The sequence below is a fragment of the Gavialis gangeticus genome, unplaced genomic scaffold (assembly GCF_001723915.1).
Source record: "Gavialis gangeticus isolate Ggan-Ray unplaced genomic scaffold, GavGan_comp1, whole genome shotgun sequence".
Taxonomy (NCBI): Eukaryota; Metazoa; Chordata; order Crocodylia; family Gavialidae; genus Gavialis; species Gavialis gangeticus.
Window position 1 is genome coordinate 95,744,139 of NW_017729034.1, and position 11,581 is coordinate 95,755,719.

The following is an 11,581-nucleotide window of genomic DNA, read 5'->3' on the forward strand; positions in this document are numbered from 1 at the left end:
AGAAAAGCATACAGAAGCGTGCATAGCAACACATAGAACTACAGCCTTCTGACTCTTCAGTCTGGAATAAATACCATTTATACAATTAACCTGGCTGTCTTATCTCTGATTTTATTCTAAGAGGCAACACGTAATATTTAGAGACTGTTTCAAACTGTTTTATTGTGCAGTTTGCTAAAAATTGCACAACCACCCGCACAGAAAGGGGGAAAAAATAAGCCCACATGTAAGAAATTAAATTGTGCCTTGCAGCTTGATATCTAGGCAACCATATGTTGGTATTTTAAAACCAAATTTCAGATCTTGCAATCATGTTATTCAGAAAACACAACTAAATACAGGAGCTCTGCTCATCTTACTCCCTGAACAGATACCAGTTCACCTGAGATGGCAATTCTACTTACGGAGTCTACAAACTGAAGTGCTTCTGCAAATTCTAAGATATTCTTAACATTATCCAGGATGTTGCTCTGGTGAACGATCATGCACCTTGCACTTTCTTCAGGTAAGCAACCATGATCCACTGGTGGAGATGGAGTACAGTGGTGATGTTCCCCCAAACAGGAAACAGGTGCATTGTCACCACTAGTTCTGGTATTGTCAGCAATTGTGGTGCTGTGCCAGCCTGGGTAGTTTGATGTGTGGTTCTGTGTCTAAGGGAAGAAGAAAAAAAAAAAAAAGAAAAGGAGGGGTGGGGGGGAAAAGGCAGAAGGAACTTAGCAATGAAATTGCACAAGGTGTCAGATGCCACTGGAGGAAAGATAAAAGTAATTGCATCATCTAAAAACTTAGGCCTATGAAACAATTGTCAAGATGTTTCCTTTCATCAGCGCAAGACTTTGTTTTAAGTAATATTTATATTTGTTATCTTAAAATGTATTTAGTTCAAGTACCAAGTATTATGAACATGTGTATTGTATTTTCAATTCATTCATATTACATTATTCCAAAAAATCTGTTGTCTGCAAGTATTTTGCTCTGAGAAGCAAGAATCGGCAGGAATTCCCTACTTAACACTCAGCTCTATGAGAGACTAAAGGATTTAAGAGTTAGAGTTGCTTTTGTTTGCACATCTCTTTTCTTCTTCTGTCCCTGTCTAACGCTACAGCTTACACCAATGCAATGAAGAGGCTGTCAAATCAACGTGGTTAGGAAAGCAGAAGAGCAAATTAACAGAAGTTTCTTTCCAGTGTGATCATGCAACAGAAGAAATTGCAAAACATTAACTAAAGTTAAAAGTGGCCAAACTAACACATCATGCACACAGTTGTTTTATTATTAATTTTAAAATGACTTATAAAAGTATTTGCTGGCTATCACTTATCTTCTAGGATGATTTGAGGTTTTTTTGCTTTGGCTATATTATTATATAGCTGCTCTTCTATTTTACTACCTGTACAGAGCAAAATGTGAAAATTCAGTAATAGCCAGCACTGGTTTCACGCATGCAGCTATAAAGGATCTAACATTATTCAAAGAGAAGTAAAACAAATTGTAAACACATGCACTGAGTTTACAAAGTATGCCATATGCAGCTGAAGTAAGGAATACAGCAGAGAGGAAAATTCTAATGAACAGGCACTACATTTTCAATATATGAACCATTGCACACTGTCAGAAATGCAGAACCTCAGAAATTTAAGGTTTGTTAGCATTTTACTGTGTTCGCTTAAATGGTACCAAGAGCTCATGGTATTATAAGACAACACAGAGCCCAATCTTGCTTTCATTGCCTTTGCAAAAGTAAAAATACCTGCAAACAAATACCAGAATGTATAAATAAATGTGCAAAACAAATATATATTAAGTATGTGCTATGTTTCATCCTCTTAAAATGGAAATATAGAGCCTTGATTAGTGTCAGAGGCAGAGGGGGAGTAAAAGATAAAAAGACAAGCACTGGGGTAAAGCTGCTATCCCTCCATCCAAGCACACAGTGACAATCTTACTGGTAATGCCTGCTGCCCTTTCAGTTCATTCTCAGTCGACATTAGTAGCAACTCTAATTCCTTTATTCGTTTTTCTTTCTCAGGGTCTTCATCATTATAGTGTCTCTGCAATTAAGAGTTAAGGGAAAAGAAAAGATAAAGGTCTGATTGGATGTTGCAACTAAAATGCTTATGGCTTGCCATCCTGTGGTATAACAGCCAAATTAGCCTCAGAGATGAAACACATCAATTGTGTTTTCCACTGTAAAAATCCCTACTGAATTTCACTGAAGTGGAGAAAATGAAAGATGTCACACTAGATGTCAGTGAATATGTTCCAATTTACCTCAGAAGCACTGATTATTGATTATTAGCTGTTTTAGAACTCCCTCCCCTTTCCCATTATCTTCATCACTTAAGGATAGAAGTTTATGTTTTAACTTGCACATTAAAGGTTTTTTAAAAATGATCATTAAATTATCTACCTGAATAGCTGCAGCAGCTGGCTGAGGGACATTGACAATATTTACATGAAGTGCTACTGGATATGGGATCTGGCCAGGGACCTACGCCAAAAAAACCAAAAGACACTCAGAATTATTCATTCTATTACATTTGCTATCCTACAACATCTATTTGGGTTAAGTGGAAGCATCTTACATTGAACATTTACAATTTATGGAGATAAAACCACTTGTCTAACTTACAAGAAAATTGAGTGGTTTTTAACAATGCAACACTTAAGCATTAAAGAGAAGAAATTCTAAATGTGAAACATGCAGCACATAGGGCAGAACTTAGTTCAAAGACAGGGCTATTATGTTTTTCTAAACTGAAGTGTAAATGTCAAGGACACACTTTCTTGTAATCCAGCATCCCATAATGTAGCTGGGTTTAGGATAGCAATCATCTTCATGTTAGTCATTAGTAATTACTCAACTCTGTAGTAACCCAGAACCAGAACAATCAGTGTGATCCATGGCAGCTTAACATTTGAAAGGCTGCAGAATAGGGTCGAAAGTAAGCTGCATCTCAACAAGTGCAGCACTCCTCACTGTAAAAAAAGTTACTTACTGTTATTTTTAATGGGTTAGTTTGCTTTAAAAATTAAAATGTTAGGAATGCTGTATCACAACGATCACTGTAGTATACAGTGTCCCACCACAGCACAACACCTGCTTAACTTTAAGTCAATGGACTTCTCATATGCTTGAATTGCCTGAGGGTCTAACACATCTACTGCCTCTCTCTCACCCTCATACTCCCACAAAACTACACCATTTTTTTTCTCCTTATCATTTCACAGACCGATAAATGGATCTTAGATCTACATATTCAGCAAAAGGTTTTCAGCAGCTTACATTTTGCGGTTCAGAGATGTGGTAATAGGAATAGTCATTGTTAAGTGGGGGCTGGGTGGCTGCTGAGAGCTGTCCAGAAGGTGGAGTGTGAGTAAAGCCCATTAAGTGATTGCTTTTCTGAAAGTTTGTGGCTACTGAGGACTGATTGGCTTTGGAAGACTCCTGAAGATAACCTTCCTGTTCGACTTTTCTGCGCATCGTAGAATTCCAGTGGTTCTTGATAGCGTTATCAGTTCTATACAGAAATACATGGATATAAAGAGTTTTATAAACAAGACCTTTCAATTCAGATTAAAGTTAATTGACAGAAAACTGCTATTAGTGTAGAATTCAGTTAGTCCTCAATGGATTTCTGTGACAATTTAATGGTCTTCTCTTCCCACCTTTTCTCTGCCTATGGTTAGTAGGCCCAGACTTTTAATAGTCTCAGTGCCAAAATACAGATCATTGCTCTGATTTTCTCATGTGATTGCACCTTAGGAAATTTTTATGATGGGAAAGTATGAAAAAAGACAAATAGACTGCTATTCTTCCTAGGGGTTTTAGACCCATTTCTTACCCTTCTATTTTATATCCCACTGTGAGAAAATAACTATTTCAGCTACCCCACATTCCCATTACGTGAAGCAACAGGCTTGTGGGCAAAACTCTCTTTCTGAGCTACTGTGTGCAGTGAACATGTCACCATACTTGAAGCATTAAAACTCCAGTGGAATTTGAATGCACTGAATTGCTGCAAAGTGAGTGTAGGAACCAGCTGTGAAAAAGTTAATTCCAAGCTAGCACTCTAATTGGCAACCTAGGCAATGCTAGTGTTATATCACGTAGTCTTTAAGGAGGAAAGGGGAGTTTAATTTCATTTTCGGAAAAACTGTTCTGAGTATTCAAATAGTGTAGATTAAGTGAAAAACCATCTCAATTGGGTATTATTAAACTTGGGTTGTGTGGTATGTTCAAATACAACTAACCAAAAACTTTCTTTTCATCATTAAATTCATCATTACTTATATTGTCTGTAGTATAGGCAACCTTCCTGCAAGACTGTAAAACTTGCCAAATAACAAACCTAACTGTTGTTCTCTCCATGCAAAAGAGGGTTGCTACTTAACAGGGCACAATAACATTACACTAAAAGCCTGAAGAGATTTTACCAACTATTGTTACAATTACAACGTATGATTAATATAGCAAAAAATACTGAAGAAAAAACATGTTGTTTTTACTTTGTGCATTTGGGAGCCCTTTGTTTGGTAACTTACACTGTTGTCCTTGCACAGTAGGGTCCGCAGCACATACAGCACCAGTCCTCAGCACTTACAAATAAGCCCCAATGAAAGCAGTGGGGCTGCTCATCTGCATTGTGAGGCATATGTGCATAAGTGTTACTTGGACTGGAACTACCATTAGTCAGTTCTTTCAACTCCATACATGGATCATTCACATAGCAAAATTTTGTGGAGGACTTAGGGGCAAAGACTTAAGTATCTTTTAAGTCAATTTAAAAAAAAAACAATTTGATTTTAAGCCGACTACATCCCCTAACTGAATGTAAATTTAACTTCACTTGGAGAACCTACACCTGGGCTGTTAAAAGAATGGCAGTTTTGCCAATTACTTAAACACAAACCAGACTAAACCTATATTTGGGAAACCCTGGATGATTTAATGTGATTATTATTTCCTTATCCAGTAGTAAATACTTAAAAACAATATTTATTTTTCTACTCAGACCTACATCCTGGTCTCATTTGGGCCAATGGCAAAAATATATATTGATGTCAGTGGCTCCAGGATTTGGTTCTGAGAATTTTGGTTTGTAATGTGTAGCTCTGTCAATCTGTTAAAAAGACATGGCAAACACACTCCCCAGACCTCCAGCCTTTTCTTCCCTACTTAAGGGCTACTACATGAAATTACCGTCCAGGCAGCAACTTTGCAATTTCTGCCCATCTGTTTCCCAGCCGCTTGTGTGCTTGGTAAATAATTCTATCTTCCTCTTCTGTCCATGAAGTTTTCTTTACTTCTGGATTCAAATGGTTGTGCCATCTCTCCCTGCACTGTTTTCCAATCCTTCCTTTCAAGTGCTTGGCAATTACAGACCAGCGCTTTGGCCCATATTTCTGTACAAGCTCTATTACCTTCAAAGAAGCAAAAAATTATGCATGTTTAGTATTACATAATGAATCAGTGCAATCATTCTGTGATGCTGCAATGTTTTCAGTGAAGTTTCTCAAAATCGTTGTGCTAAACCTCCTGTGTCGGCACTGTTTTATATTTTGGTTACATATTTGCTCCAAAAGGAAAAAGCTTTGATACTAACAGGGGCATTTCTAGATTCCATTTAAATTTGCAGCATTTAAACAATTAACTACTTAAGGTAGGGAAATTTTAAACTGTATCAGGAAACAATAAATTATTGCTAAGTACTACTATTACTGGGACCAGTTTTGCAGTCCTTGCTCATGCACAGTTGCCACAAAAATCGTGAGAGTTGCGTCCCATCTAAAACAGCAGTATTGGTCCCATTGTTATATATTACGTGGACTGAAAGAAAAGGTAATTACCCGCTGATCCTCTTCTTTAGTCCATGGCCCTTTAATAAGTTCCGGATTTAGTACCTTCTGCCATCGGTGCTGGCACTGCACATCTGTCCGATTCTGATCATATGTAAAATACACAAATTAAATCATTGATTAAATAAGATGAACTCAGTGTGATGTCCTTAAGTAAATTTACCCCCACTCTGTTCCTTAAATGCCAAGACTGCTTAGATGCTAAGACTGAAATATTTTGCTCACTGAACTACTGCATAATTTCCTAGTTTCATTGTAATTATACAAACTTTACTATCTAACAGTTGTCATTCAAAAAAGTAACCCTTAGCTATAATGTCTGAACAACAGCAAAGAAATTAATTTTATAAACACCATTTACTGGGTGCGCCTATACATTCTTCATGCACTTTTGCTACTGCGCATTAAATTAAGTACCTCTGTGAGTTATTATAACTAACTGCACATTAAGCTACTCAAATGCTCAGTAGTGACAGCACATGCTTTTTTAGTGATGCTTAATGCCTGGTAGCCTAATTTTACTGCACATGAGCGTATTAGCAAGTTTTTGCTATGACATTCTAATGCACAGTAAAATAGGCTAGTGCACATTAAAGCACACATGTAGGCTCACCCATTATTGATTAAAGCTAAGTGTGCTAATTCCTCTATGATGGAACTTTTTTGATTCATTGTTGTACCCATCATATGCTCTGCAACAAATTCCAAAAATGTCTGCTTACATTCCCCCAATCTCACTTTAGATGTGAAGTGGAAAGGAAAAAAAAGACAGAGACGATAAGATTGTCAGTAAAGCCCTCCATAGTATTAAAACTGAATTTCTTAAGTCTCCATTTGTGGAGGTTTTTGTACTTTTCAGGAAAATGTAGCTTTGAATTTCCCTTTCCCTTACTAGAAAGTGTGTGATAAGAAGTTGTCACTACAACTGTAAACAAACCAATGTCCACCTACAGGAAGGAAATTGGCAATAACTTTCCAGTCTTCTGTACCATTCTGCTCCACGAGTTTCTTTAATTTCTCATCCTAGATCATAAAGAAAACAGCATTACTGCTTCAGTCACTTAGTACTATAAATGTAGTATGTACAGTTAAAAATGCTGAACGTAGCTGGATTTCTATTGATCCACTTCTTTCAATAGTGATAAATTACTGATATCAAGGGGAATGTCTTTGGCCAGATTATGATTTTTGTCTTGACAAATATCTCTCCGGAATCAGAAGACTTTTTTCTTTATTACTGATAGGTTCCTAAATAGAGATAGAACACGTTTGCTTTGCAGTTCTGAACTATTCAAATGATAATAATTTGCATCTTTCCAGCCAAAGCAATTTAATTGTTATTTTTGTGCTGGAATTCTCAAGGAAGCCTAAGAAGGTGCCAAGCACTCAAATCATATTGGAATTCCGTGGAGTTGGGTGTCTAACTCCATTAGGCATCCTAGAAAATTCTCCTAATTTTTAAATATTTCAGGGCAAGGCAGCTCTAATAATATATTCACAGCATAAGCACTTACAATGAATAGGAAAGCAAGGCTTTTTATTTGGTCTTAATGTTAGGTGGACAAAGCCCCATTTACTTCAGTGGAGTTTTGCCCTATTACACCAGCATGGAATTCGTTCCTGTATCTTTATTTGTAAGTCCAGTACCAGGGACTGCAATGAGAAGCAGCAGCCCACTGCACACATGGAGAAGGATGAAGTATTGTAACAGCAATATAAGCTTTTGAAAAGCCTTCATGAAGTGACCTGATGTTGTTTATGTAACAGTATGAATTGTGGGTACTAAGAAAGTCAAAATATAATTCATATAACAGTATATTTCACACAAGGCTGAAGCAGTGTAAGTGACTGTGAAACATCCACCTGTCAGTGAACTTTTTCACTGTAATTTATCAAATGATAAGACCAAAAGCACCACAACTAAATGTTATCAAAACATACTTATCCTTTGTCTTTGAAATCTTTAATGTCTGACTTTTGTGCTTAATAGATTTGCTTCTTCCAGCTTTTAATGATTACAACTTAGAATCACAACCATGTTATTAAAGCACCAACTTAAGATGGCCCATTTGTTTGGAGTAAGAGGGCTGCAGAAGTCTGTTCCACATAGTTCTCTGCTGCTGTAAGACACTGAATGGACGTCATTTCTCTCTTAGCAACCATTTGCAAACAAAACGTGCCAGCAGTAACAATCAAACATTGCCACAGGTAACTTCAAAACTCTTTTGCCCACCTGCCTCATGCAGGAGTTTGAACACCTGTACTGCAGGTTTTGTTGGAGTCAAAGACATCCATTTAGACATTTTATTACAAAAAGAAAAACAGAGAGAACCTTAAAGTTGCATCAAATATTATATACAGCTGGTGTATCAAATTCTGCTCCGATACATAGATGGAGTGCCACTAAAGTCAGTGTGTAATGAAGAAGTATGCATCTGAGAGATAAATTTGGCCCATTCCCTCTCTTTTTAATGAAAAAGTAATAAGTGAATCTATATTTACCTCCTCCCGTGTCCATCTGGTTTTTCCTAAATGACGTTTTCCAGTCTTGGGAAGCAAGCCATCATAGTCATGATCAAACATTTCAACATCTTCTTCATCATCATCACTACTATATATGCTAGAGAAAAAAACAGGAGGAGACACAGAGTGTAACATGAGGGCTTGAACTACTTAATTACAAAAAATATGAAAAACACAATAATCTTTACAAAGGTTAAAGAGATAAAAGTTTGAAAACTTGCACAACAAGATTGTGTTCTGCATTCTGTTGTTCTTCTATTCTGAACTGGTTCTGCTGTTTTCGGTATCCAAAGATACAAGCAAAAGGCTGGCAACCTTCTTATTACTGTACATGTTTAGACCTGCTCGCACTGTTAGATCAGTGGCAAATTACACACTTGGCAGCCGTTCAACCAATGAAAGTTTCAAATTAAAATACAATGTTTGGGACAATAAAGAGAACAAGAGGCTGAGTCCTTTACACAAGTGCATGCTCAAAACCTTTTAACTTGTGCCATACATTTTGAATAATGCTTAATGCTTTCACACATTTGATATAGTAATTGGGTATGTTCCAAATAATACCATGTATATTTAATTAAAAGCCCATAAAAATAGCAAAACTACTCAAAATTATAGTTAGTAATAATTTCGGTGTTAGAAGACCAAACATATCAAAGGACATAAGTTTTCAAAACAAATTCTAAATTTTATAATACATTTTGTAATAAACTATAACATAAAATATGCTTACATTTCATGTTCACATACAGACAAAGCCGAAGACAAGTATAACATCTCCATAATAACCAACAGGAGAAGCAATTGCCCTTTTACTATTTTGCTAAACCTTACTGCATTTATAAATACCTCATAGTATTATAAATACCTCATACTACTTCTGAAATACTCCAATACTCACCTAATTCATGACTAAGGGATTTCCCCAGAGGCTATCTAAGGGTGACAAGGAATCTACCGCTGTTTTCACAAACAGTACTCTATCCAGCTAACTAAATTTAAAACTGAGTATTTTGCAACAGGAGTCATCTTTCTGTTGGGTAATATTTTATTTCCAACGTTAAGATATAAACATCACTTTTGAAACTTTGACAAAGAGACAGCATGTGCAGGGTTAGAAAAAAGACAATGCAGTGGTCTGTGACTAATGATGGTGATATATGAGCAAATTGTTTAAAAATATTTTTTTTGATCAACATACAAGGATCAGGTACCCTTTCTACTGTTAACCTCAATTTTCAAGTGTCCTTTTTTCTTGCATTAAGCTGAAGTTCAGTATACGAGTTTGCAGCCAAGATGCAAACACAACCAGAGCTCAAGGCATGAAAGTACATTAGGTTAAAATGACATTCAGCCCTCAGCCCTGCCTTTTGGCATATGTTGCATATCAAGGAAAATCTGCTGTAAGAGGTGTATCAGATTCCACAGCAGTATGTAGGGCCTGTCTGAGAGCAAGCCCTAAGAGGGTGACTGACCAAACAAGTCCACTAACCCCAGGCTTAATTCACTACTGAGCCTCTAGGTATGATGGCAAAGTCTGACTCTGTAGCTCACTGTATTTTGAGAGTTGTGGAACACTTGGACATAAACAGTGAACAAAGGTCTGATCCTGCAGCCCCAGAGAATGGTCCTTATTCACAGGACCAGTCAATCTCACAGGCTTCACTGGGACCTCTGGCTGCAGTCCAACCGTTCCAAACAGAACAGCAGTATCAGCTCCTTGGCTTTGTTTTTACTTAAAAGAAAGTTGGATTTTCTTCTAAAAGTGACACACAGGGCCAGCTGTTTAACTTGTCTGCTGTCAAAGGAAGTTTTGCGGCTCAGTTTCCAAGTATAATTTTGAAAACTGGTTTCACTGATAATTACACTTACTGACAGTACACCCAGCAGGGCAGAAACTGAGGCAGAAGAGCAATGACATACAGGTGAAATGAGTTGAATGCCCTGCTTGCCCCACAAAGTCCCTCACTCCCTATACAGGGCCTTACTGGGGCCTAAGAATAAAGATTTCACTGCTTATGAGGTGAAATCTGTGGCAGAAGAAGCAGCAGGGCCTGGGAATTGAAGCTGATCCATGGCTAGTCTAGGTTCTAGCCTTACTGAAGCATTTAAAATGATTCCCAGCAGATAATACCTTGCCCCAGGAGCCAGGCTGCTGCAAGAATGAAGAAAGCTTCACCTGACTGCCTGGCGAGTGCCGTTTACATGCTCCACAGCCAGGCTGCACTTTTGTCAAGGAAACCGAATTGTGCAATAAGACCAAAAAAAAAAAGTAGGGGGGGAGGGGGAGGGAAAGGTTGGAGAGGAAATGACTCGCTGCTGCTGATACTGTGATTGAAGAAACTGGACGCCAGGAGCAGTGCAGAGCCTGCTCGCTAGGACACACCTGGCTGCTGGCACCTTGCTGCACCCCTGCCCAGGGTGCTGTGCTGCCAGCAGGGAGAGGCACCAGCAAGTCCCCATGAGGGGAGCACCGGGATCCCATGCTGGGCACTGGCACCAGCTCCTTCTTCCATCCCCACCCCTGCACTCTGCTGTGCAAGCCTCCCTGCTCTTCCCAAAGATGGGAGGGTGTGTCTCTTTATAGCTGCGGGAAGTGTGTGTGTGTGTATGTGGGGCTCGGGGTGTTTGTTTAGGCCTGGGGGAATGTGTGTGTGTATATGCAGTGTGTGTAGAGCCAGCGGGGGACCATGTGTATGTACAGTATGTGTGTGTATAGAGGTAGGGTTGTGTGTGTATGTGTATAGGTATAGTGTGTGGGTGTATGTAGGGCTAAGGAGAGTGTGCGTGTATATGTACAGTGTCTGTATGTAGGGCTGGGATGTGCATATGTGCAGTGCTTGTGTGTTTAGGGCTGGGTGTGGGTATGTATGTGCAGCGTGTGGGTATGTGTAGGGCTGAGAGTAGAGTGTGTGTATGTGTGTTACAATGCCTGTGTGTATGGCTGGGCGGGGGGCTATGTTCAGCGTGTGCGTGTGTTTAGGGCTGGGGCAGTGTGTGAGCGTATGTAGGGCTGTGTGTGTGTAGATCCAGGGTAGTGTGTGGGTGTGTGTATGTGTGTGGGGGGAGATGTGCATGCGTGTCCTGAGTGCAGGCCAGGCCGGGGTGGGGCGGGGTTTGCTGGTCAAAGAGGGGGATCCCCCAGCCACGTGTCGGCCCGGCGCGCGGAGGTCATTAGCGAACAGCCCCGCAGCGC

At 38.9% G+C, this 11,581-nt stretch overlaps 1 protein-coding gene across 7 annotated transcripts in view; it reads right to left on the reverse strand.

Annotated features, from left to right (window-relative positions):
* MYB (MYB proto-oncogene, transcription factor) overlaps nucleotides 1-11,581 on the reverse strand; it is a 33,992-nt gene that overhangs the window by 15,953 nt on the left and 6,458 nt on the right. For 5 of the 7 annotated variants that reach the window (XR_002099444.1, XM_019527407.1, XM_019527406.1 and 2 more), the window contains exons 2-9: nucleotides 8,365-8,482; nucleotides 6,814-6,885; nucleotides 5,854-5,946; nucleotides 5,207-5,427; nucleotides 3,290-3,524; nucleotides 2,414-2,494; nucleotides 1,950-2,054; nucleotides 405-653 (exon numbers count right to left, since the gene is read on the reverse strand). Coding sequence is in view for 6 of the 7 variants with exons in the window: in XM_019527407.1 (XP_019382952.1) it covers nucleotides 405-653; nucleotides 1,950-2,054; nucleotides 2,414-2,494; nucleotides 3,290-3,524; nucleotides 5,207-5,427; nucleotides 5,854-5,946; nucleotides 6,814-6,885; nucleotides 8,365-8,482 (1,174 nt within the window). In the remaining variant the exon portion in view is untranslated. The remainder of the gene's footprint in view (nucleotides 1-404; nucleotides 654-1,949; nucleotides 2,055-2,413; nucleotides 2,495-3,289; nucleotides 3,525-5,206; nucleotides 5,428-5,853; nucleotides 5,947-6,813; nucleotides 6,886-8,364; nucleotides 8,483-11,581) is intronic. The other 2 variants (XM_019527409.1, XM_019527412.1) reach the window with 1 other exon arrangement.